Source organism: Triturus cristatus, chromosome 6, assembly GCF_964204655.1.
Source record: "Triturus cristatus chromosome 6, aTriCri1.1, whole genome shotgun sequence".
In the NCBI taxonomy this organism is placed as follows: domain Eukaryota; kingdom Metazoa; phylum Chordata; class Amphibia; order Caudata; family Salamandridae; genus Triturus; species Triturus cristatus.
Genome location: NC_140589.1, coordinates 496596303 through 496620309, shown reverse-complemented (window position 1 = coordinate 496620309; position 24007 = coordinate 496596303). Strand labels below are relative to the sequence as shown.

Below are 24007 nucleotides of genomic sequence, written 5' to 3'. Positions count from 1 at the left end.
TACATTCAAAATAGAATGTAACCTAAACCGGGTTCACATATAAAGCAACATTCGTACTTTGCAGCTACACCTGCCTGAACAAAGAAGTAAAAACTGACACTGTTCCATCCCTTTTTCATCTTTCTAAATTGTTTACAGAAAGCCTACAGTCTCTTACTCTTAGTCCATTCCTCAACATTCTTACATTTGCTATAATCAAAAATGTTATTTTTCTTTAACTGTATCTCCAGCTACAAAATATGTAATACCTTCTAATGTATATACTTTTCGATCAAAAAGGCTGCTGTCCTTCCTTTTTTTGGAGTCTCTTGGATAATTTAGTCGTCTTTCTATCATTCATAGCGTAGGCTGACTACATTACATGCATTAACAATGGAGAGCTCTTACAACAAAACAGTACCTTACGACACAGTTTCACAGAAGAAAAATGCAGCTCATTGCTCGATTATGAAATACTACTCTATGAATGACAATGTACTTTGCTTTTCAGGTGCCCAGATCACAATATTTAAAACGTTCGCATTTCCACATTTCAGCAGTAGCGGCTCGTGGAGGGAGTGCTGCGGGGCGGGGGAGGAGCCGGGTGGGGGGTAGTATACTATGGAATACGGCCGAACAGAGGTAAGTAAACAAATAGATAAATAAAACAAATATTGTTGCGCGTGCTGCATCGTATTTGCCACTGCAGCACGCGCAATGAAATTCGTTTTATTTATTTATTTGTTAACTTCTGTTCGGCCATATTCCGTAGTTTACTACTCCCCACCCTGCACCTCCCCCACCCTGCCCCGCCTCACCGCCCCGCAGCACTCCCTCCACCAACCGCTACTGCATTTCAGCATTAGCATAGTCAGCGAAGGCATGTCCAGTAACAGGGTGCATGAATTGTGGGCACCTATTTGAAGCTTTGGCAATAGGTGGTCTGTAAATGCTGCAAGGAAAGTCTAACTAGTGACATTTCAGTTACTGCAACACATCTGTTGCTAAAAAGCACTGCAAGTAGCAGGCAGCATTACCTCCACTTGAACATATTTTTTATACTGTCAGAACTATGAAAGACAGCCCTAATTACACTGGAATGTAAGCTTGTAATTTGCAAGATGTACATTAACTCTGCATCATGGGATTAACCCGCTGAGCAATCCTAAGAACGTACATTCTAAGCACTGTAGTTAGCAAGAGTTATTATCACAACTCATGGTTGGTACTTTCTCAACTACAAGATGATAGGTTTACCCATCTGGGATTCAAATTTGTAATTTCTGGAATGTCAAGTGTACTAAGTGAAATGTGCTTTGGGAAACCGTGTCCTCTGGAAGAGCTAATTGTCATGGAACTGAGCCTCCTGCAAAGAAGCTTCACCCTCCCCTCGTCCACTCAACACCAGTGCATTTAGTATTAGAGGGATTGTGATAGCCTGCACAGAACAGGCAGGAGAGCACAGATGTTAGACCAAGAAAGAGATGGAGTGATGCTTCATCTCTCTGAGAGGAAGAAGCATCTGCATGACATGGTTTGAACCACATGCAGCCCCACTTGCAAGATTGTCATGTATTTTGAATGTTAGCATTCCCATTAACTACTCTTCAGCCTTTTAATGTGGGATAGAATTAAAGACACATAAACTTTGATGTAAAACTGTAGAAAGAAAAAGACACCTGTCTAGTGGCTAAGTTGTACAATGTGAAACTAGGAGAACAGGGATCAATGCCGGCTTCTCACTCGATCAAGTTGGGCGATCTTAGACAATAACTTATTACACTGTGCCTCGCTTTCCTTTATCAACACGTTGAAAGAACCTTCAAATAGAAAGGTTCAGCATTCGCTGTGAAAAAACCTTTCTTGTAATATTACTCTATCTATAACAGCAACTTAGGCTGCATGTTAGGGTATAGATAACAGCAGGCTCACTACTGGCATCCTCATCATGGCAGTGTTGAAAGGGCATTCATTCTTTTAAATTGCACATTGCTGAGCATTCTATGACCATTGAGATTTCAATTATACAACACATAATACCAAAAGCCACTTGTGGTGACCATTAAATGGCAATTGACCTTCCCATTAAGCAAAACATTTATTTGATAATAGGTGATTTGGATTATTTTTCATTGTTGTGCACTATTTAAAAGGATCTTATCTGATGATGCATTATTTCAGCCCTGTATCTGAAATGTGGTTTGGTGCAGGCACTGTATGTGGGAGAGTTGCAATAGGATTTGAAAAAAGTATGCTTGTGTACAGAGTATTTTATTTGTATCTGTTAGAGATTTTCCAACCAGTTTGTATGGTGTAACTAGCCAAAGATCAGATACGTCATTTCCCGTGATGGCAGCAGGGTGAAGGTCATGTGCTGTCCCTTCCTGTGATGCCATTGGGGCAAAGTATCAAAGGTCACATGATGTCACTTCCTGTGATGTCATGAGGTTAAAGGTCTTGTGAAGCCACTTCCTGTGACATCATCTGGGAGTAAAAGGGCATGCAACATCACTCCCGCCATCCCTGGCATTTTAGTGAATCGATATCCTTGGTGAGATAAAAAAGTTCTTCTATGTCTTCCAACAGCATTGAGTAAAATATGAATAAATAAATGAAATCATAAATTATTTAGTATGTTTTACCTGCTTAACTTCTAAGAGTAGCTTTATGATTAAAGCAATATGTTAACGCTACGCACCATGGCTTTAAATCGATATAGAATATCCAAGCGATATTAACTAAGGGGTCTAGGGATGTCCTATTAGCCCATGTCAGCAGGACACCACTTTATCATTCTTTTAAAGACATTACACTCTGGAAGTCATGGGTTTGGTTCTCAGTGGTGGCAGTTTGAGCCACAAACCCCGACATGACATTACATATGTATTTTAAAGGGCAAGTTCACCCTGAAGGGCCTCTTAGCGCTGAATAACAGATGTGTTACCCAACACAATGGTACTCATTTGATCGACCTTTGAAGGATGAAAGGCTGAGTGGATCCACCTTGGTTTGAACCTGTGACCCGAGATTGAACACAGGCCCCGGCAGCGGATGCACCTAGAGACTTTTACTGCTTAATTTGAGAAGTGCCAGTGCCCAAGATGTTTCTTATAAAGCCAATAGAGTTTGCATCATCCTCTGTCCTTGATAGCTCTGTGAAATGACAGTGCTAACACTATCTGCAAACCACCAAGCTCCTGCAACATTGGCAGTTTGGACTGTTCTGGTCACCCAAAGCTTTACTCTGAGCTTAACTGCACTAGTTTTTATTTTTTCTATAATGCATATTGATTTGTTAACGATGCTACTAAGGTTCTTGCTCTGTTTAAAACCTATGCCCATATGTGATGGAATTTCATAAAAATTTGCCAGTGTGAAGAAATAAGTGCTGGTGCAGAGTCCCAGCAAACATCTGCACAAATTAGGCATTGGGGCCCTAGAACTAACATAACAATTACTCCTCTAAGCAAGGTATTGCTTTAACTGTGGGCAGGCACTACAAGTGGCAACTCTGTGATAATAAACAGATGAGAGATATCAATTCTCATGGAAGACCGAGGATTTCATTACTAGGTTGAGCAGTCCAACATAAGTAACCTGGCTTTCACACTAAAAGTTTGACTGTGAAACATAACGTGAAAATTAATGTAACTTCATTTGTGATTATTGCATCTATGAAATGTCATCTAAATTCTCAAGCTCTTGTGAAACAATATTTTGTTGCTCAATGTTTTATAGTACGTTGAATATATTAATCGAAGGTTCTTGTTGGTAAATTTTTAATACCATCGTCAAATTAAAGGTTTTGTGAAATGAAACTGAACGATAATGAGGTTCCAATTTTACTTACAGAGGCCTGTCTTACTACAGCTCTCTATCACATATATGTACAGGCTGCAATCAATGTTTTGATAGAGGTGATGATCAAAGGAAACATAAAACAACTTAATGGGGATCAAATATATAGTTGTTTACCACTATGGAAGAGGAACATGTTTGAACTACCTCTGAACTTACCCACTACACTGACTCCCTGCTGGATTTTATGAAGGCCGACAATTTTTGCTGGTTTTATCTGTTAATCAATTATGATTTTATTCTACATTGCATCTATTGTATATGGCGTGTGCTTGTATGGCCTGGTTGCCGAAATAAAGTAACTTGGAATTAATAAATTAATGATGTTTTTATTTCAGTGGAGATTTGTATTATAAACCACATTTGCTCAAGGCAGTCAGTCACGAGACATACATTAAACCCCTAATTCCAGACATGGTCACCACAATGGCAAGCATTACCTCCACAATTACCGGTTTGCTTTATGCCATCCATTTTTTATCACTGCACACCACATATTTAGAAATTAATGACTCAAAATTGGCTTATTTTTAACATAAGTCAGATGGATGTAATGATGGGTTTGTAAAGTGTGAAGACTCTTGACCTTGCAAAAGACAGCGACAGGACTGCTCACAAAGACAGCTTGATGCAGTAATATCTCAAGAGTTTAAGCATGTCTGCAATAGCGCCCAGTTAAAAATAAGCATAGATTAACAGAACAGTTTTGTCCTTTGTAGAATATAAGGTTTTTGCAACCTTGACTAGCACATTCAGAAATGGTAAATGGTGGCCAGCAGAAATGTAAGCTTCCCACATACACATGACAGATGCAGAACTTTGTACTCACATATACATACACATGCAAGCGCATTCAGATTGCCAGATTGACTATGGTTAGCTTGATATATGTAAGCATCTATATACCTTAAAATACATCTAGGTTTCTTTAACTGCCATGCTATACCCTTATGTTGTGGAAGAGGTGTGGCGCAGCGGGCAGGGTGCCTGACTTCACACCACGGGGTTCACGGTTCGATCTCCGGTGGCAGGTTAGCCCAGCTCCATGTGACTCTGGGCAATAGCTCACTTAATCTTTCCGACAGCCCCTGGCGCCTGGACACCTCTCTGGAGGTAGCTGTGCGCTTTACAAATACTGGTATTTGTTTTATGTTGCCATGTCCAATGCATCACAATGACACTTTAATAAATGATTTATTTATCCAGACTAACTCAATGACTCTTCTCACGTGCCATATTGAGCTCATGTGAGGCATATTCTGGTAGAATAGCGGAAGGATTATTTTACTTTAGATAAACAATAAAGAAGCAACGCCGGTCACCAGCTTTCAGTCTTCCTGCTGTGAGAAAGATAGCTTCCTTTGGCAGGGAAGAATATGGTTGAACATTGTTGGCCAAAATCTGCCTGTCATTAGATTTTTAGATTAATGTAAACTATCTAACACTGCATGTGGAGCAACAAGAGTTTTCAAAAATGAATTAAAGGAAGAAAAAGAGAGGGGAATTTTGTGTACTTGAAATCTCATTGAGAACAGAAACATGAAACTCAAGCAGTCATCTGTCACTGTGGGCTATGGACCATTCGTGACTTTCTTAAAGAGGCAGTTCATTTTATTCTAGGGAATGTTGAACATCTTAAAAGCAATATTTTGTTTTTTAGGGTTATAAAATTGCTAAATAAATAGAGTTTCAGTTGTAATGTACCTCCATGGGATTTTAAACAATTATTTGTGTTGCTAGAAGGGATTTTGCTGTATGGCTTGACTTTCCTTTATTGAAAGGTAAAAATAGAGGAAAAAATTGCCTTTACAGAAACTTAGGGCCCAATGCATAAACTGCATTTTGTAGTACGTAAAGTAGTATTACATTGGTACTACGTACCTGCTACAAAATGAAATTCACAAACCTATGAGTGTAAATCTCCACCTCCACTTCTCCTACCTTTTCTATGGGGAGATCACCATGCATTTAAGTTTACTCCCTAGTAATACATATGGATGGGGCTTGGGAATGGCTGAAGAAAGGGAAATACTCACTACTAAATGGGTGGGATTAGGGAGGATTATGGAGGGTTTAGAGAAGGACATGCACCTGCCCACACAAGAGGAAGCCCATTGTTTTTCACAAACTGCACTTCTAAGGTTCCTAAAGTCAAAAGTAATGCAAAATTGCAGTGAATGTACCCTCTGGTCCTGTATACCCTGCCATGGAAAATAATGGAGGTAGAGATGTAAAATAAAACCCTTTTGAAAATAATGATCTATTTTTACTATATTAAATTTAAACATTATGATGGCAAACTCCAGTTTCAGGGAGGAGCCCCAATCAATGATTGTCATGTTCACCAGGAGGCATGTAGCTGACTATTCCATAATAGTCATCTTTCTAGTTTGAGCAAAACTCATTAGTCAACCCATAAATTTCTCAGTCCCAATCAACAACAAGGAAAGCAGAAAAGGGAAGGGGGGACATTCACTACATTAAAAGAAAATTGATAAAGGGAATAGAACCCTCCCTTGCCTACTGGATTATGATGAATGTGGCATCCTCAAGAAAATAACAGGCAGGTTGTCGCATCCACCACTGACAAGACATCCGCCATTGCAAACACAAGGAAAGGCACGGATGGGTATGTTAGGATGGTTTAAAGGAGTCAGCGAATGACGAACCAGTGGTGAAAGTAAAAAGGACTGTACCCCTAAACTATAATTCACTATCACCTCCAACCATCTCAAGCCTGGTAAGAGGGGGCAGTCATACCCTTGGGGTTCCCCTCCTATCATCACGGCTGGACTCTGCTGAAATGCATTATGTAGCTGGGATTCTTTTTCCAGCAGATGGGGTTGGCTCCAAGTGTAAAGTGGTTTCAGAGAAGAAAAAGGTCATTTGGAAATGCGATTAGTAAGGCTAAGGCATTTCCACTATTGGTGTGAGACAAGCCAAGGACCATCGAACTGACAGGAAACGAAAACTCTGATTATCCAGAGCACGTTTGGTGTTGGAGACTAAACGTTGATGATGAAAAGTCAGAAAGAAAAGGGTGTGAAGTGTCCTGGAGGAATAAGGGTTTTTATCCTTGGCGTGAAAGGTAAAAGAACGGCGTTCAATGAATTTATTGTTTTCGATCAGAAAAGCACACATAGATACCAAGTCAAAGATTAAGTGGCATGCAGTGTGTTAGTATTAATGCATGCTGGATACCTTTAAGATGATGGATTTGAAAAATAATTTTATTTCACTGTTTATGTGCTAAAGAATGCTGCATTGCGCGGCACAAATGTTCGACGAGAATGCCTTGGTAACGGTTGCTATAGAGATTTCAGGATAGGACATACTGGATTGCATGTTTTGTAATTCTACAGCGTTTTGTAATTACTCATTGTTTCACTTTACCTTTCAACTGCTTTTGGTTGCAAAGTTCACTTGTGTCTTTTTGTAATTTTGCCTATCATCCTCATCCATGTAAAAAACATTGTACTAAAATGTTGGCAGTAGGGGCAGTTCTCTAATTAGAATGCTTTAGTACTGTTGTCCTTTCCCGGTACATAAGGGTTAAAACCAAAGGATGTTATCGTGTTCTGCCGCCTTCTCCAGACACATGAGTAATCTCACTGTGTCTGTGTTTTTTGGATTTCTTGGCTTTCTACAGCAGGTTATATTGTTCATATCGGCAATTAATTATTAGGCAACGGTTTGTTTTTTTAAATGTTCCAAGTTATAACAAATGACACATTATGGTGTGCAAGTTTCCTTTATGCTCTATGATTGGCGGACACAAGGCAGACCTATCAATTATATTTAAATGAGACCTCACCCATTAGCCTCTTTCTTGTCACCGACCTTACTACAAAGTGTGGGTCAGTACGTGGGAATCAGGCAATGGTAAAAGTCTATCATTTTAATACAGATGTTGAATACCGCATCTTCCTGTCGAGTTTTTATTTCTGTCCTCACCCAAAATCCTCGTTTGCCACACTTACATCATGCCTCACCAGTAAAATGCAAAGCCAAAAATGGGTTAGAGGAGGAATTCAGAACTTTGACAAAAAAGAGGAGCAAAAATAGCTCGTAGGTAGTCAGAGCATTACCACGTCATCCGTCGTCCTAGGAGCAGTCATTACTTTATGACTTATGAGGACATAGCAAGCAGAAAGTGCCTCCTCCTTGATCAATGACCTTCAACATCTTTCCACATGTCACAAAGAAATAGACCAAACCACATATTTTGGTTTACTGGCACACAGGATGACTTACACGTGGCTGTGTCTAGAAGCCACATCTTAAGGGGCAATGAAAAAAGCCTCACTCTGAGCGTATATGTTGTGGGGACAAAGATTGAAGCACTCCTGCAGGGATAGCCTAGAATTATACGATTGTTCAGGAAAGTGTCCAAACCACTTAAAAAGAAGCATAGTCAAACAGAGGAGACCAGAAAACGAAAACAACAGATCTCAGCTTATTCTCTTTGAATGAATACAGGAGTGCCAGTCCTCATGCTGACTGAGAAAGGTTGGCTTTGTTCATTGAATGCTTGTGAATGACCGGTTGCTCCTTCCATTCTATGGCAGAGAATAATCTGAGGGTTCTTCAAATGTGAATGTGAGGATGACCTATGGTGTATTTGAATACATGTGTGTGAATAGCCTATAGTTTTTTAAACACATGTGCAATTACCTACTGCTTTTTAACATGTACATGGGTGAATTAGCCATTGGTCCTTCAAATATGTGCATGGGAGAAGCCATATGTTTTCTTTCACTTTAGCAGGGTGTCTGATATTGTTTATTTATCCATGTGTCAGTTGTGTGGGCTCCGGTATTTTTCAAGAGTGATTCGCCTAAAACTTAGTTGCACTATGTGCGTTAATTCTCTTCTCCTTCTGTGTAAGTGCCTGTGTAAAATGCATTATCAAATCTTCAATATGCATACATGAGTTTCGTATGACTGTTTACAATGTCCTCGTTTAACTCACCAGTGCTATTTTATCAGTGTGGATTTTAGACTGTGCGGTACGGTGTCGTGGATGCTTCAATTTATGAATGAACGGTCTAAAAAATATTCTAAATTACAGCATCATAGAGTGAAATGTGAAGCATGCATTGGTCCATTGTCATAGAGCACAAAGGAGTACGTGAGGAGGTCAACTGACCCCAGACGAAGGAACTTAAGAAAGTATAGGAAGGGTGAAAGGGTCGAGCTTGAGAAGGTCCCAGATGTTTTCTAACAAAACGCCAGTCTTCTCACTATGATTTAAGAATAAATAGACTAAGGATGGGACAAGGTTACATTGTAGGTGTCTACAGCTCTCCAGAAGTGCCAAAGAAAGCACAATCCCCATACAATTGTTGTTCAGCATAAGGAAAAAGTTGCGGTTTTGAATAGAGCAGTGATTGATTCTTTACTTATTGTATGTTTGTGTATGTGCCGGTGTGAGGGTGTATGTTTGTGTGTTAATTTTACCATGCATACTTTGTTGTGCATGTGAATTATGGATGGGTCTTTAAATTTACATGTGTGTGTCATAAGACATGTACAAAGCACTTTTGTGGTTGCTTTGAATCGAGCCGGTTGTGATCGCAAAAATGTCTTATGTTATATACAAACCTGCCTTACTGAATCACAATTCGGATTTGTGACCCAATACCAATTCGGAAGTTGGAACAGGCATGTTTAGAGTGTCCCTTTCAAATATCAAATCATAATGGTACTTTTTAATGTTTGCAATTGGAATCCGGTGGCAAAATAATAATCTTTTATGACCCCCCTAAAAGGAGGGGATAAGCCATGTGAAATGGGAAGAAGTCCCCTTACTTTTTCTGAATGTTGCCCAAAATATACTTTAAGAGTAGGCACTGGTCCCATGGACCACTACCTAATCTTACAAAATGCAATTTATAGTTTTCATTTTTTTTTTATGTAGAAAAGGGGTTGTATTTAAATAAAAATGCTTTAGCAATCACAGACATGGAGGTCTGCTGACCCCAGCAGACCAGCATCCCTGAGATGGCTACGAATTCCAGTGGGTCACAATTTGCAGCCATTCTCATAATTCATGAGCTATGTCGAATTGCGACCCACAAGGAATCAGTAATGTGCAAAACTGAACTATTAGTGCGAATTTGCATACTGGTTGTAATAATACTGATCGCAAATTGCGACCAGTAATTTGCAACCAGTGCTACGTATCTCTGGTCCTTAGATCTCTAGATTTGTGAGTGTTAAAGATGAAGAGAAAGACAATAATAATCTCTTTTTCACTACTCGTTAGACATAATGTAAAATAAATTGTTGGGTGAAAGTTAGTATGCCGGCATATGCAATAGATTTTTTTAACAATCAATAATTTAGCAAACAAAAATCAGTGTTAGATTTATTCAGATATTACACACACAACCTTTTGCTCTACGTATTGTTGAGAATTTCCTTGGCATAAACAGCATAATGGATTGGTGCAGCAAGGGGAGCATGTGCCTTAATCCAAGCAAGAAAAGTGGGTCCCCATGCCCTGGTTTGGTAATGGAAAACAGTTAATAGTTGTGGTCAAGAGGGTCCCTTGCAGACCTGGGCTCAGTGCCACTATTGGTAGCTGCGCCTCTGTTAACAGCATGCAGATCAATGATGGACTGCTCAACCAACAAACTGCGAAGGGTTAATAAGTAGCAGATACACTTGCAGCAAATTTCCGGCTCATTGACTTGTGCGGGTTTGCAACAAGTCAGTTTATTTGTGTCGGTGACTTGGCTCTGAGACCATACGGGGACTGTTCATTTTGTTTTGGCTTTCCTAATTGCCTTCCCTGAGTGTCCTAGAGCCATTAGAGCATGCAAATAAATGTCTCCGGGGACGAATCTCGTTTCAGCCTTTACAAGCATAGTGCTGTTTTTTTGCTCCAGACACTTCGGCTTATCAGACAGTGCCTGGAGCATTCCCGGGGCTGCAGGACTGCAGAAACGAATGGGCTTTCGGAAAACAAGAGCTGTATGTGCCAGTCTCCTATCTTGACAATGGAGTGCCTTTGTGCATTAATACATGTATTCACTAGTCGAGCATTCATAGGACTTAGAACTATATACTAGCTTTCATGACTTATAAACAAACATGTTTCATGCACTTCCCTATGGATGACTGATATGATCACCAATTAGCCATTCTGCATGCGTTACTACGCTTGTTTCACTAGTATGTAACCTGAAGTAATACCAAGATATTTAATAACCAATAGGATTCCTTGTCCCTTATGCTATACCTTATTAGCAACGATAAGCACTATTGCGCAAGGAACTGACAGTGACGTTATTCGTGTCTGAAGAAGGCAGAGTTGGTCCTATTGGACCTCAAATGGCCAATATGTATCACCTCTCTAGCCTTCCACCGGATGGTGATATCTCTGATAGCTGTGAAAAAGAAACACATTTTACTAATTACGAGCAGAAGATAGTGCTAAAGTAAAGCTATTGGTTGTTGATCGATTTCATATGTGCCTATTCATTGATATACTAAAGATATATTTAACTTCATCTGGCAGTTTAACTTGTTTTTCTTTGCTAAAAACTTTTAATGATTTTATGCAAGTTCAATGTCAAACCCAACCTTACCAGGCAACCACAGAAATTAAATAAAGAATTCCTCTTTGGGATCTTTGAATAATGTACCACAGCTCACTGTCCATTTATCCCAAAGTAAGCTCACATTCCCTTAAGAAACCTATAGCAAATAAAAAAACGTAAACAGTCGAAACTTCTCCACTTCCAATCCTGGACAGTCCATTTGAACCCCGTGTTACCATAGAACTTGGCGCTCTCCCTCGCTCCAAATAGCTGCAGCCCCCAGTCTGGAAGTGAGGCTCTTCAATGTGCTGTTGACGTCAGGTAATCTACTAGTGTGTTCCATATTTTGTTGTACTGCGCTCTCATTCCATGTTTGTCCTTTGCTATTTTTTCTGGTGTGGGAATGGGCCATAGTGAGAATATTCACTACACTCCTGTTGGGGCCATGCCCTTTGTCCAGTTGGACATGATTAGTCTCTTGGCTACACCCATCAAGTAGTGTACCAGTGGTGTACAACCCCACCGACCTCCCCATGTGTCTCACCTGCTTGTGATTAAATGCTCTCCGAATCTCCAGTAAATGGCTGTCCCACGATCTCATCTGTGTAACTAAGGATTTTTTTTCAGTAGGTTTGCATTATCTCCTACCACATCCTCACATATCCAGAAAAGGTCTGAGCCTTCTGGATAGATTTGTGAGACCTTTACTTGGGGTGAGGTGTCAGTGCATAATCACTTTGTATTCTGGCTCTAAATGCTGATTGTTTCACATGTTATGGTGTCTGTTGCCCCATGTCTTTTACCACAGTTTGTCAGACATTTCCCTAACTATGTGCCCTTTGCACTTGGTTTGGTATTCCCGTTTTGCAGCATATCTAATTGCGTAAGGAAGTGAACAGTCTTGTCATAAAGCTGTTAATGGTGATAAATATTTGTATCCACTTTTCAAAGGAGGTTGATGTCCTTAGGGCTGCTTCCCTAATGTGCAGATCCATCTTCAGTTGTGTAATCTACGCATAATGAAGTCTGTCTAGCTCAGTCGCCTTAAAAATGTATTACAATATTGGGCAATCTAATTTGACTCTTATTAAGCATGTCTCTTATCATTAGGCATTCATCCAATGTTCACCTTTCAAACTTTCTACATCCATAACTGGTGCAAATTGTGGGTGGTAGTGGAACAGATGTAGAAAGCAGGAAATGTAATGTGCCCTGCCTTAACTGCCAGCTTATCCTGTCCTTCAAATGGGGTTTTAGTGAACACTGAAAGGCAGAGATTTTTAGGTTTTGAATCTTTCTGAAGGAATGGAATGTCCCAGACCGTGTGTTATGCCTATGCATGATATATGTGCAGCCATCCCTTTGTTAGTTTCTTTTCCGGACCATTCGACCACACCATGGAGCTGCATGGCATAATAGTATTTAGAATGTCGGGGAACAACATCCCCTCTGTTCATGGGTTCGAGTAAAATTGTCTTATTCATTTTGACTCTACCTCCTGCCCAGACGACATCTATTAGTTACTGTTGTAATGTTAATGTGTGGTTGGTAGGGCTTGGAAAAGATACAATAATCTAGGCAGAACATTCATTTTTATGATATTGATACTCCAAACCATGAGACGTAGACTTCTTGCCGCCTATTTAAATCTCTGGCTTAAGTGCTGGCCAGTCGACATTTGTCCAGTAACTTAGGACTTTATCTAGAGTTTCGTGAAAGGGTTACTCCGTCACAAAATTGGCAGGTACCCTGATAACCTCTTTACAAGTACCATAGGATGTAATGCACCAGTAATAAGGTGGATCGGCTATTGATCACGTTTGTGTCGGAGTAAGCCATCTGACAAACTCTAAATGAGACCATTCACCCTTTTAATAAGGTTAATCTTAAAATACTTGATTTATGTCTAGGTTCTTTTAATTGATTAAGTCCTTTTCAGGGCTATTTTTCTCGCTTTTGGCAGGGGCATATTTAGAATCTGAGATTTACCTTTAATTATTGTGAAACCTGATACCTTTCTGGATTTTTCAGGGCAATACAAAAATGCCAGAAAGAAAATCTCTGGTCCTGTAATGTGAACCATATTGTTGTGGGCAAACAGGCTAACTTTGTATTTCACGCCTCCAAATTGAACATTGTGGATCTCCTCACTTCAGAGTAGCATCTCCACCAGTGGTTCAGTAACCATAGGATTAGGGACAGGGTGTACAGGGAATAACCCTGTCTCATCCCACTGTATAATTGTAAGTGATCTGTGAATGCACCATTCACCCTCACCTGTCTCTCTGGAGCCTTCAAAGTTTGCAATGATCCAACTCTTTATTCTATCCAATGTGCATATTATGGCTAGCACTACTTCCAAGAAATACCATATCTGATGTTTTCTCAGCATCTAATGTTAATAAGAGAGCTGGGATGTTCGTATAACAAATCTTTCCTACTAATTTCGCTATTTTCCATATATGATCCGGGCCTTATCGGGGGCTGGCAAAGCCCACCAGCTCCAGTTCCATCAGAGCCAGGAAGACCTTCTCTAGTATCTTTGAGAGCTCTTTCCTGAAGATTTTAATGTAGGAATTTAACAGGGGTATGGGTATGTATGAGTTGCAGCCTTTCGGTGGCTTCCCTGGCTTTGATAGGATCGTGACTTCTATCTCTCTCATTGTGTTAGAGAAACCCACCACCTTATTTAAGGAGATGAAGAAGTTTGTCAGTGGGCCTATCAGAAAAAGAGTAAGTTGTTTATAGAACTACGGGCCTGGCACTTTTTTTTAATGCATCACTTTTATGGCATTTTTGTGCTTCTATCTGTTTATCTAATTTTTCTCTCCAATAACTGGAGTCGAAAGGGAATTGGAATTGTTCAAGAAAATGGTGTAATTCTCTTTTATCCAAAGGTTTGGTGGTATATACAGTTTCATAGAAGGAGTGAAAGTGGGTTCTAGCTCCTGTGTGACCACTTGTCTTTCTGGTTTTATAAGTCTTGCTACAAATCCTCTAGTTCTTTCTGCTCAAAGTGTGAATGGCAACAATGTATCTCCTTTGCTGCCTTATTCATAAAAGCATTGTTTTAGATTCATAGTGCTTTTTCCTTGCCTATTCATTCTTAATATCACAATTGACCTTTAATTTTTGCTACTTCCCTGTCCCGGGTCTGGGATATGCTTGATTTCTGGTTTCTTTGCAAGAATGGTTTGTAAACTATATTTTCCTTCTCTGGCAGATAGTCATATATCTAACCTTCTAAATGTGATTGAAAAGCATCCCAGTGATTATTTAAGGATGTGTCCTGGGTGTCATGTTTGCCATCTTGGCAAAATCTATTCTTCTCCAAATGCAGTTTTATATTTTCTATAAGAGAGTCAACAGACACTTTACCTTCCACCATAAGTCCCTCTCTAATCTCATGCAGAAGGTATCTCAAGACAAAAACATACTTATATATGACCAATGGGCATATGAATAGAAGGAATGATCTCTTGCTCCGGGATGTGAGTGCCTCCACGTGCCTGTCAAGTCCTATCCCTACACATTGCTTTGAGCTTCTTGAACATGGTTTTAGTGTAACTTCTGGTCCCTTATTATGTAAAATCCTCTCCTAATATGATGTTATTTCATGCTTTCCCCACTTGCTTCCTCAGTACCCTTTCTAGGAATTCCTCTTCATGTGAGTTTGGTGCATTAACATTTACCAATGTGAATTTAATGCCCTGCAGTTCAGCTATTACCAAAATAAATCTGCCTTAAGAATCACTTATGAACTCTAACAATTCAAAGTCTAGATTTGTTTAAATATGATGGTGACCCCTGCTGAATGTTGAACTAGTTTTGCCTGACATCTAAAATTGTACTGGATAATTTGTATGCTTCATTCTGGACTTATATTCTTTCATTAGGTGTGTCTTTTGTAGGAAAGTATTTTCAGGATTCTGTCAATTATGGATGACTCCATATCCTATTCCTCCAATTAGGGGAGTTAATTCTGCCTATATTTAGCAGAGTGAGCTGGAAGCTGAAAGTTATTCACACTTCTATCCATCCAACATTTTACTTTTCTCATCTTTACTGTTACCTGAGGCTTTCTCAATATCTTTGGAGAATTCAAAATTGAATACGTACATCCCCTTGGTGAATATTGTGGTTATCCTGTCTCACCTTTGATATCTTGCATTCCTCAAATTCCCCCTGACCTGCCCCCACAACCTCATGCCCTAGGACTGTCATTGGAATTGGCCTTTGCACCATAGCCATTATATTGTATTCCCGCCTGTATATACCACTAACCAACCATTTCCAATTACCTCCTTTTCCACCTTCAGTATGCATGCTTGTTGCGGGTCCATCTTTTGATGGACCCACATCTTTTCCTGTCCCCCCTCCCATATCTACCCATAAGCAGAGTCTCTTTTAGTACTGGAACATCCCCAATTTTTTCCTTGTTGACCTGTCCCTTTTGTTGCGTGATGGATTGCCAGGTGGCTATGTTGACATGGAGCTGGGTTATGATCTTGAAAGATTTTGCAAACCTGATCCTTCCTCTTCCTGGGCACATAGCCCAAGCAAAGTTCTTCTTACTTTTGGTGACATCACTGTTGTTTTTACACTTTCCATTTGAATTGTAACCACCTTAGACATTTTTCATCAATGTCTTCTTAATTGTCTCTTTGTGAGTTTTTGCATCTCCTCTCTATATTCTCCCTTCTATGTGGAGATGCTACTGCTAGCTCCTTGTCTAGTGATATTTGTTCTCACAAAAAGGGATCATCTTGAAGTTTCATGCTAAGACTTTGATCTTCTCTTATAAGGGAAAGCTGAAGAGCTTAACCACTATGGGCCTAACTTGGAGTTTGGCAGACGGGTACTCCATCACAAACATGACTGATATCCCTTCCACCCTATTACAAGTGCTTTGGGATATAATACACTTGTAATAGGTGGATGGGATATCCATCATGTTTGTGATGGAGTACCTGTCCACCAAACTCTAAATCAGCCCTTATATCTCTTAGTTGAGCATTGTCATTTCCTTGTTTACGGTCCACTCTGTGGGCTCCTTCAGTTCCAACTTGCCAGTTCAATTTGTCCATCAAGATGCCCTTGAACAAATGTGTAATGAACTCTATTATGTCATCTCCTTCCGTTCCCTATTTCAAATTTCCTAAATGTATGTTATCTCTTCAGTATCTATCTTTAAAGTCTCAAATTTTAATAGCAGTCATTTAGTTTGGACTTTCCGAAAGCAGATTGTTAAGGCTCCCAATTCATCCAAATCCCCGGCCAAATACAGTTGGCAAACTACTTCCTTTGATCTCTTGTCCATGGTGTGCAGGTTTGATTTCATGCCCGTTACGTTTTTGCCAATTTCTGATCACAATCTTGCAAGAGCATCGGAGAACGACTTTTACTCACAACTGTGGCTGAACTCTGCAATGGGTGGTTGTTTATCATGCAGTTAAGGCTATCAATTTGCCAGCCCACCCAGAGTCTTCTTAACACACACCCAGTTTATGGCCACTGTTCCCCATCTCGTATCTTCCTCCGAGTTCAAATTATGTGATTTACTTGTCACTTAGTTACATAGCAAATACAGGTCTGAATATCAATAAATGCTTCAACCTCTCCCTTTTCTGTGGTCAAGTTGGAATGCTCACATAGAGAACACCTCTTTATACCATTATCTTGTTTCTCGAGTTTCCTTTTAATGCCTTGCTTTCTCAATCTCTCTTATTGTCATGAGTGTATCTCACCCCTGAATCACTTTGCGCTTTTATTTTGTGTCTACCGGCGTAATTTTGCTCTACCCACCCAGGCACTCGCTTGCCGTCTTGATTCTCCAGCTTACCCCGGATTTGATCTGATAAGCACCTTTCTTCCTCTTAGGGCTTCTGAAGCCTGTGCAACTGCAAGTAGAGCAAACTGTTAGCTCCACTTGAATGTACGCAGGACAGATTATCCTAGGCATTCTCCCTCGCCCAACTTCGATCTAGGGTCCGGCTGCCACAGGACTTCTTGCAGCAATCCGGATAGTTAATCTCACTTCGGGGCCTCACCATTAGCTTTCAACTACTCTATCTCCTCGCTGGCTCCATCCATGTGGTTCCTGAGTCTGTCCCTCTGCACTCAGTTTGGCTACCATCCCTCAGCACAGGAGGGGTGTCAGGTCAACTGCATCTCCACTACAACCACCAGAGGCAAGGGGACAGGCCATGGAGCAATCGTCGCAGGGCCTTGCACAGCTGCCATCTTGGCCAGAATTCTCTTTTACTACTTTCTATGTTGTACATCACTGTTTTATTTAGCACATTACAAATAATAAAAAACACCTCCACTCAGTCATTTTTTTTAACTAACAACATTCGCTAGGACATTTGAACTCATTGTTACAACGTTGAACATTAGGAACCTCAAGTCCTAGAAAGTAATGGACAGTTGGTTAGAAATCCAAGACTGGCTGGTGATGTCAGATGCATCATGGGGGCTGTTGACAACTATGCAAACCCATCTTAAAGCATTCAGAGAATGCAACTTCAGCGTATCCAAATCCTCTATCAGTCCTCTTATCTCGATTGTCTTTGTAGCCTTTCTAATGCTCTCAAAACTCAAAATATATATGAAAATTAAACAGTAGCGAGAACTGTAGTTTTCACACACGTTGGCAGTGGCCAATACGAGGCATAAAATAGTGCCAAATTGCTACTTTGGGGTTTTTTGCTTTGCCGTTTTCTATTGCGTAATCTCAACCCGAAGGTATTGGAGCTCTTTACATGAGCACCAGTTACATTAATCAAGGGCACAGACATTAATTGTTTTTTACTTTTTTTTAGGCACGGGGAGATAAGAGGTTTGCCAAAAATCAGAGGATGTTGAGCCGACTCTGAGGGTCATATGTACAACGAAGTGGCGGAGCTTGCCGTTAGCCTCCAGGGCTTAACGACACGCTCTGCCACTTCAGAATCACAAGGCTGCACCATATTTACAAGAATGTGGTGAAGCCTTGCGTTTCCCCCTGCAATGGCGCTAAGTTTCACAACTTAGTGCCAACGCAGGTGCAAGGGTGTCTGTGGGAGGGGAGAATTGGTTATGTGTAGGAAGGTGTCCCTTCCTGCACATAAACAATCCTAAAATGCCATTTTGTAACTTTCATGGGTGCTGCTTCATGCAGCACACATGAAACTTACAAAAAGGCATTTTTAAAAAGGTTTGTTCTGTACAGGAAGGGACACCTTCCTGTACATAAACAAACCATGGCATTTTGCTTTTTCCATGTGTGCTACACAAGGCAGCACACATGGAAAAATAAAAGCAAAAACTAGGAAAAATAATGCATTTCTCCTCGTTTGGCCACCTTAAGGCCAGGGTTTTTCTGATCTTAATTTTGGTGCTGCCTCCTATGTACGCAACCCTTGTACATAGGGGGCAGCGTCAAATACAATGGGTGTTGTGGTGGAACACCCACCACAACACCCACTGCACGCCCCTTTCACGCTAAACATAGCGTGAAAGGGTGCCCTATGTACAAGGCAGCGTAAGTCACGTTAAGAGGCTTAACGCTGCCTGTACGTAAGGCAAGGCCCCTATCACCACAGGAACGTCACAAAAAGTGACGTTCCTGTGGCGATTGAGGCTTGTACATATGCCTCTTAGACTCGAAATTGGTTCTCCATTTCCAAAGGTGATAGCTATGGCTTCTACACCATGGCCTTTCCCGATTTGTTATTGGCCAATGCATGTTCTAAAATTTGTCCCATGAACCCTACTGTCTGCATCTTTCCAACCGAGCACAATGTGTGACAGGCTAAATGAAGGCATATGGATAGCGAGAATAGATTCGGATCGATGGAATATGTGAAGAGCTGTTGAAAACGAGAATGGGCAGATCAATGGATAGAAATTTTAAAAAGTTTTTCAAGAGTTAGAGGCTATATTTTGGAAAAGTGAATGAAGAGGAGTAGGATTCAAGAGACAGTTTGAAATATATAAACAGAAAAGGTGATAAAAGACAATGTTTAGAAATGTTTGGAGAGATTTGAATAAGATTAGAAAAGAGAGCGAAGAATGATATTTCGTCAATAGGTTATATTTTGTAGAAACGACGGGATCTTCAGGACAGTGACAGCGAAGAGAGATGTAAGGTCGACACATTTTAAGAAGATTTAATCGTCTTGGCTCACAGGGGTTAAATAAATGTAGTTGGTGACATTGAAAGGCCATGGTGGCACATTTTATTAGCAGTAGAAGTATTTGGTGGTATTCCTAACACATGTGTACAGCCACTAAACCATTGTTTAATGATGCTTTGACTCGTTTGTAAGTAGCAACTTTTACTTTCACTGTGACCTTTGAAAAGCTTTTTTTTTAATCAATCCAGATCTATTTGTATATTATAGTGTATACATAAAGTGCGGATCTTTTTTGGAAATAGAGCTACATCTCTGCCGTTTTATTCTGGCAAAGTCTTTTCATATTTAATCTTCCTTCTCCGAAGTAATGTAGATTTGGTCATGTAGGTTGCATGTGCACTTCAAAATATTAGGCTTTTGCGGAAACTCTTTTGTGATAGAAAATGGACCTTCGCTTTGACATTAGTCTGCTATTTCTGCTCTAATACATGGATAGTTTGGAGGCGTTTTGAGGAAGTGAAAACGCATATTCCCACTTGGCATGTAAAGTTCCAGGGAAATGTCTGTTGAAAGTAGTAGAAGGTATCCATCAGAAATCTGATGTACATACGTTCCTCATTGGCTCATACTAGGAGACCAAAAACACTGTATTTCCCTAAGTGAAGGCTCAGGTTAGTGATCGGCAAAACGCTGGCATCACTCATTAATATGTTAGTGGCACAATCTGCTTCCACTGCACTCTGATCAGAAAACACTTACATGAGTGAGCCATATTTTGACACCAGGGCGTTTGTAGACGTAGGCGACGATGAGTACCATGTGGTGGTAAGGTCGCCCTAAAGCTGGTTAGTACACAACTCTCATTGTACATCCCTGGGTGAGTGGCAAACAATTATATCAGTGGAAAATAAATTCCCCTCATGACTTGGCGTTTGTGTTTATAACTATCACTTTTCATGAATGGCTGGATGAACATATATACACCATAAAAACCAGGCGATGGAGGGGATACACCACATTTTTTATCTTGCATTGGGTTTGCACTCCAGACACCCATTTCTAGTCTTATCGCTGAGCTTACTTTTGTTTGTTTCTCCCCTCATTGTTTCATGCAAGGTGGAACCTTCCATTAACCCTGCATTTCTTTCATGGTCCAGAGTAAAGGGATCATGGATTATCAAAACGAAAGTAAAGACCCCCATCCCTTGCCTCTTACAATTTCTATGTTTTGATTGATGTTTAGTCTACATTGCAAAATGGCATGTTGTAACTAGATACATTTGTATGGTGCGTGCAAGACAAAGTTCAATTCAATAAATGAAATAAAAGAAAGGGTATACCAGTGATATGGCAAACTTACTTCAAAGTCAAGGTCAGAATAACGCGATTTTCTTCTCTATTAGGCATGAGAGAAAAAGAAATGAAGAAATTCATTAAATACATGTATTGCTTGCAGAAACAGTTCTAAGTTTCTCATAGACAATCGTATTACCAGTCTGCAGTATGCATTTTTCTTTCATGACCCAATTGAATATAGTCATACAAGCAGCTGCACAACAAGCAGACAGGTACAGTTCAATGAACTGCATTTGTCCTTAGTTGCTCCCATTTGGAAGATCAGATCACGTAAATTACACCAGTACAGGGCAATATTACACTAGGTATGAATGAGTCTACTTGGCCCTCTGCCATTAATGTTGGACTAAAGCCTGTTTGGACAGCTACTCCAAAATATACATAGGATCACCCACTGCTGGTTTATGGCTTTTGTGGTTGTATTCCTCCAAACTAGTGTCACTAAAGGTAACGGTATTTCGAAAGCTGCAGTCTTTATGATACATTCTGTGCTGCAGCTCCACCCACCCAGTTTACCATCTAAAAAAAACTTGGACTGTCAAAGGTACTTCTACACAGCTCTAGTTCCCAGTGGACATAAAGACGGAGGAGCATTGTCCTCTGACCGCTTAAGGATTCCGAGTCCATACCTGGTAAATGTCATTATTTACACTTGTTTAGTCAGTGCAAATGTCTGTGCAATACTGCCCAGCACTACTGCAAACACACACAGATCTTGTGCATAATGGCTTTATACAAGTGTTATTAATGTGATCTGACCCCAGAGGTCAGTGCAAATGTAATCCTCAAACCTGATTAAAACCACTCCTATGTTAATCTCATTTTTCCCCCAGCTTTTTTACTATGGTGTTTGTGCGAAAAAAGTGCACAACACAATCTTTCTTTGCAAAACAAAACATTGAATAACTATGAATATAAGCAGCTTTAGTATGCAGGCACGTACCGACAAATGTTTTGTGAGCTGCTACTGGGTGGTACTGTCTGTCCTATGCTGACATTCACAAGGGAACATATCCTTTAACCATGCATTTAAAAAAACCTAATAGGTGTAATTAATATATATTTTTTTTAAGTGAGAGTTGTCTCTCCATGATTTTACCTGCTGGGACTGAGGGTGTGTTGGCAAGGTACAGATTACCTTGTTTGAACTTGTACCCTTTCATTTCAATAAGGGTCTGGCTCAGCAGGAAGTGCAAGCACTCAATAGTGGTTTATGGTAGAAGGAAAGGGTGCTTACCCAAGTCCCAGTGTTAATTTATTGCGTGTCTTGGTGAAGACAAAAGTGAAGACACATGTCACACATCCCTATGTGTCATTTCCCCTAACACTGCATGTGATATTTGTAAGTCATCCCTACAGCAGCCCTGACAGCCCCAAGGCTGGGTGCTGAATATTACATGTGAGGTCATACCTGCATGAGCAGATATGCTCCAGTGCTGGTCAGTCCTATTACAGCCAGTGCAAGTGAACAGGGAAGCCATTTTAAAACATGTGCTGGACACTAGTGAAAACAAGTTCTCCAGCTACATGATGGCTTAAAGGGATGTTTGATATCAAACATCTCATATTGGTAAACCCACACTGATATCAGTGATGGATTTACCAATACATGCACCCAGAGGACACCTTAGAGGTACCCCCTGAAAACCTACCATCCTTTGGTGGCCTTGCTGACTGGTTTCTGCTATCCTGCCACCCAAGACACTGTTCTGACCTCCTGAGCAAGAGACTTTTGCTCTCAGAAGAATCAGAACAAAAGCCTGTTCGAGAAGAGGGTGTATCCCCCTCCCACAATGTAACCTGCTGATTAGCCTTCCATGGGCAGCAAGCGTGAAAGGGCTGCCGCCTTTGAAAAGTGAACCTGGCTCCCCCTCACAGGAGAGAAAGCTGACCCCTTTGTATAGGAACCCCTTGGCACCTGGACAGGTGGGAAAACCAACTAGCAAGGTAGGCATGCCACCCCCAGGCTAGTAGGACCCCTACAGTGGGCTACTGTGAGGTGGACACGATTTTTCAGAAGTAGCCATCTTTGTGATGGATCCCACCCTCGTTGCCAGTGTTGAAATTATGAAAAACAGGAACCAGGGAAGGTTCTTAGCACTCCTTTATTGGCCATCCACTCTCCTCACAACTGGTGAACAGCACCAACATTCTAAATGCAGCTCCTAGGGGAAGAAACCAAGGAGCGAGGGAAGGAGGGGGGGAGGAGCATACCAAAGCGGGAAAGAGAAAATTAGGAGATTATAACACATACTAAGGAATTATGGAACAGGGTTATGCCCACTTCCCACAGGAAGGGGTCATATAGGGGGTATAGTTACACCAAGAGTCAGTGACCATTGGCTACTACCCTACATTCCCCTAACACCCCTAAATTCAGTATTTAGGGGAGTTCCTGGCACCAGACAAGCAGTCCTGATGACCTTAGAAGATAGAGGACACCGAAGAGCTGCAAAAGCACGGAGGAGAGAAGAAGCAGCCGACCAGGTATCAACCCTTCCGACCTGTCTGCATCTCTCATCGAAAACTGCACAAAAGTCAACTCATCCTGCAGCTGTTGACTCCAGAACCTGGGGAGCACTGACACCTTCAATAAAGATCAAGAACTCCTGAAGAATAGTGTTCTACTCCCTTGTCCTGCAGGAACTCCAAAAGCAAAGACTCTGAGGACTCCTGAAGCATCCACTACACCCGTCACCTCCGGCCTGAGTTGAAATGGACCACCAGTTTCAACAAGGTCTCCCAACCCTTCAGAGCTCGAGTCCAACAAGGTTTCACCACCTTGTGGACTTCTCAATATCCCCTACAGCCTCTGTACACAGGCCCCCTCGACCGTGACTGCTCCTGGTAAAAAAAACAGACACCTTTGCATCTGTAGCCCTGGGACCGTGGAGAAGAGGGCCCCAGGTGTTCCTACTTCCCTGAGGACTGGAAGCCTTGAATTCCCTATTGGTTCACCCCAACTGGACTTCCAGACAGAGCCTGCAGCCTTATCCACAGGGACTGATCTCCACAGAAACCTATTGGGCTATTGATGCTGTTTTTCATTGTGCAACCTGCTGCCCTCATGCCACTGGTGGTGTCCACTCGTAAAGAAACACCTGGAGTCTTCATACGGTATAGCAGGTTCTTGATATATCACATAGA

General features: G+C 40.9%; 1 protein-coding gene across 4 annotated transcripts in view; it reads right to left on the bottom strand.

Moving 5' to 3' along the window:
- The window catches only part of ADGRB3 (adhesion G protein-coupled receptor B3), a 1641523-nt gene that overhangs the window by 46241 nt on the left and 1571275 nt on the right, over window positions 1-24007 (bottom strand). For all 4 annotated transcript variants that reach the window (XM_085610901.1, XM_085610903.1, XM_085610902.1 and 1 more), the window contains one exon: window positions 20865-20900. In XM_085610901.1, coding sequence (XP_085467027.1) covers window positions 20865-20900 — 36 coding nt within the window. The remainder of the gene's footprint in view (window positions 1-20864; window positions 20901-24007) is intronic.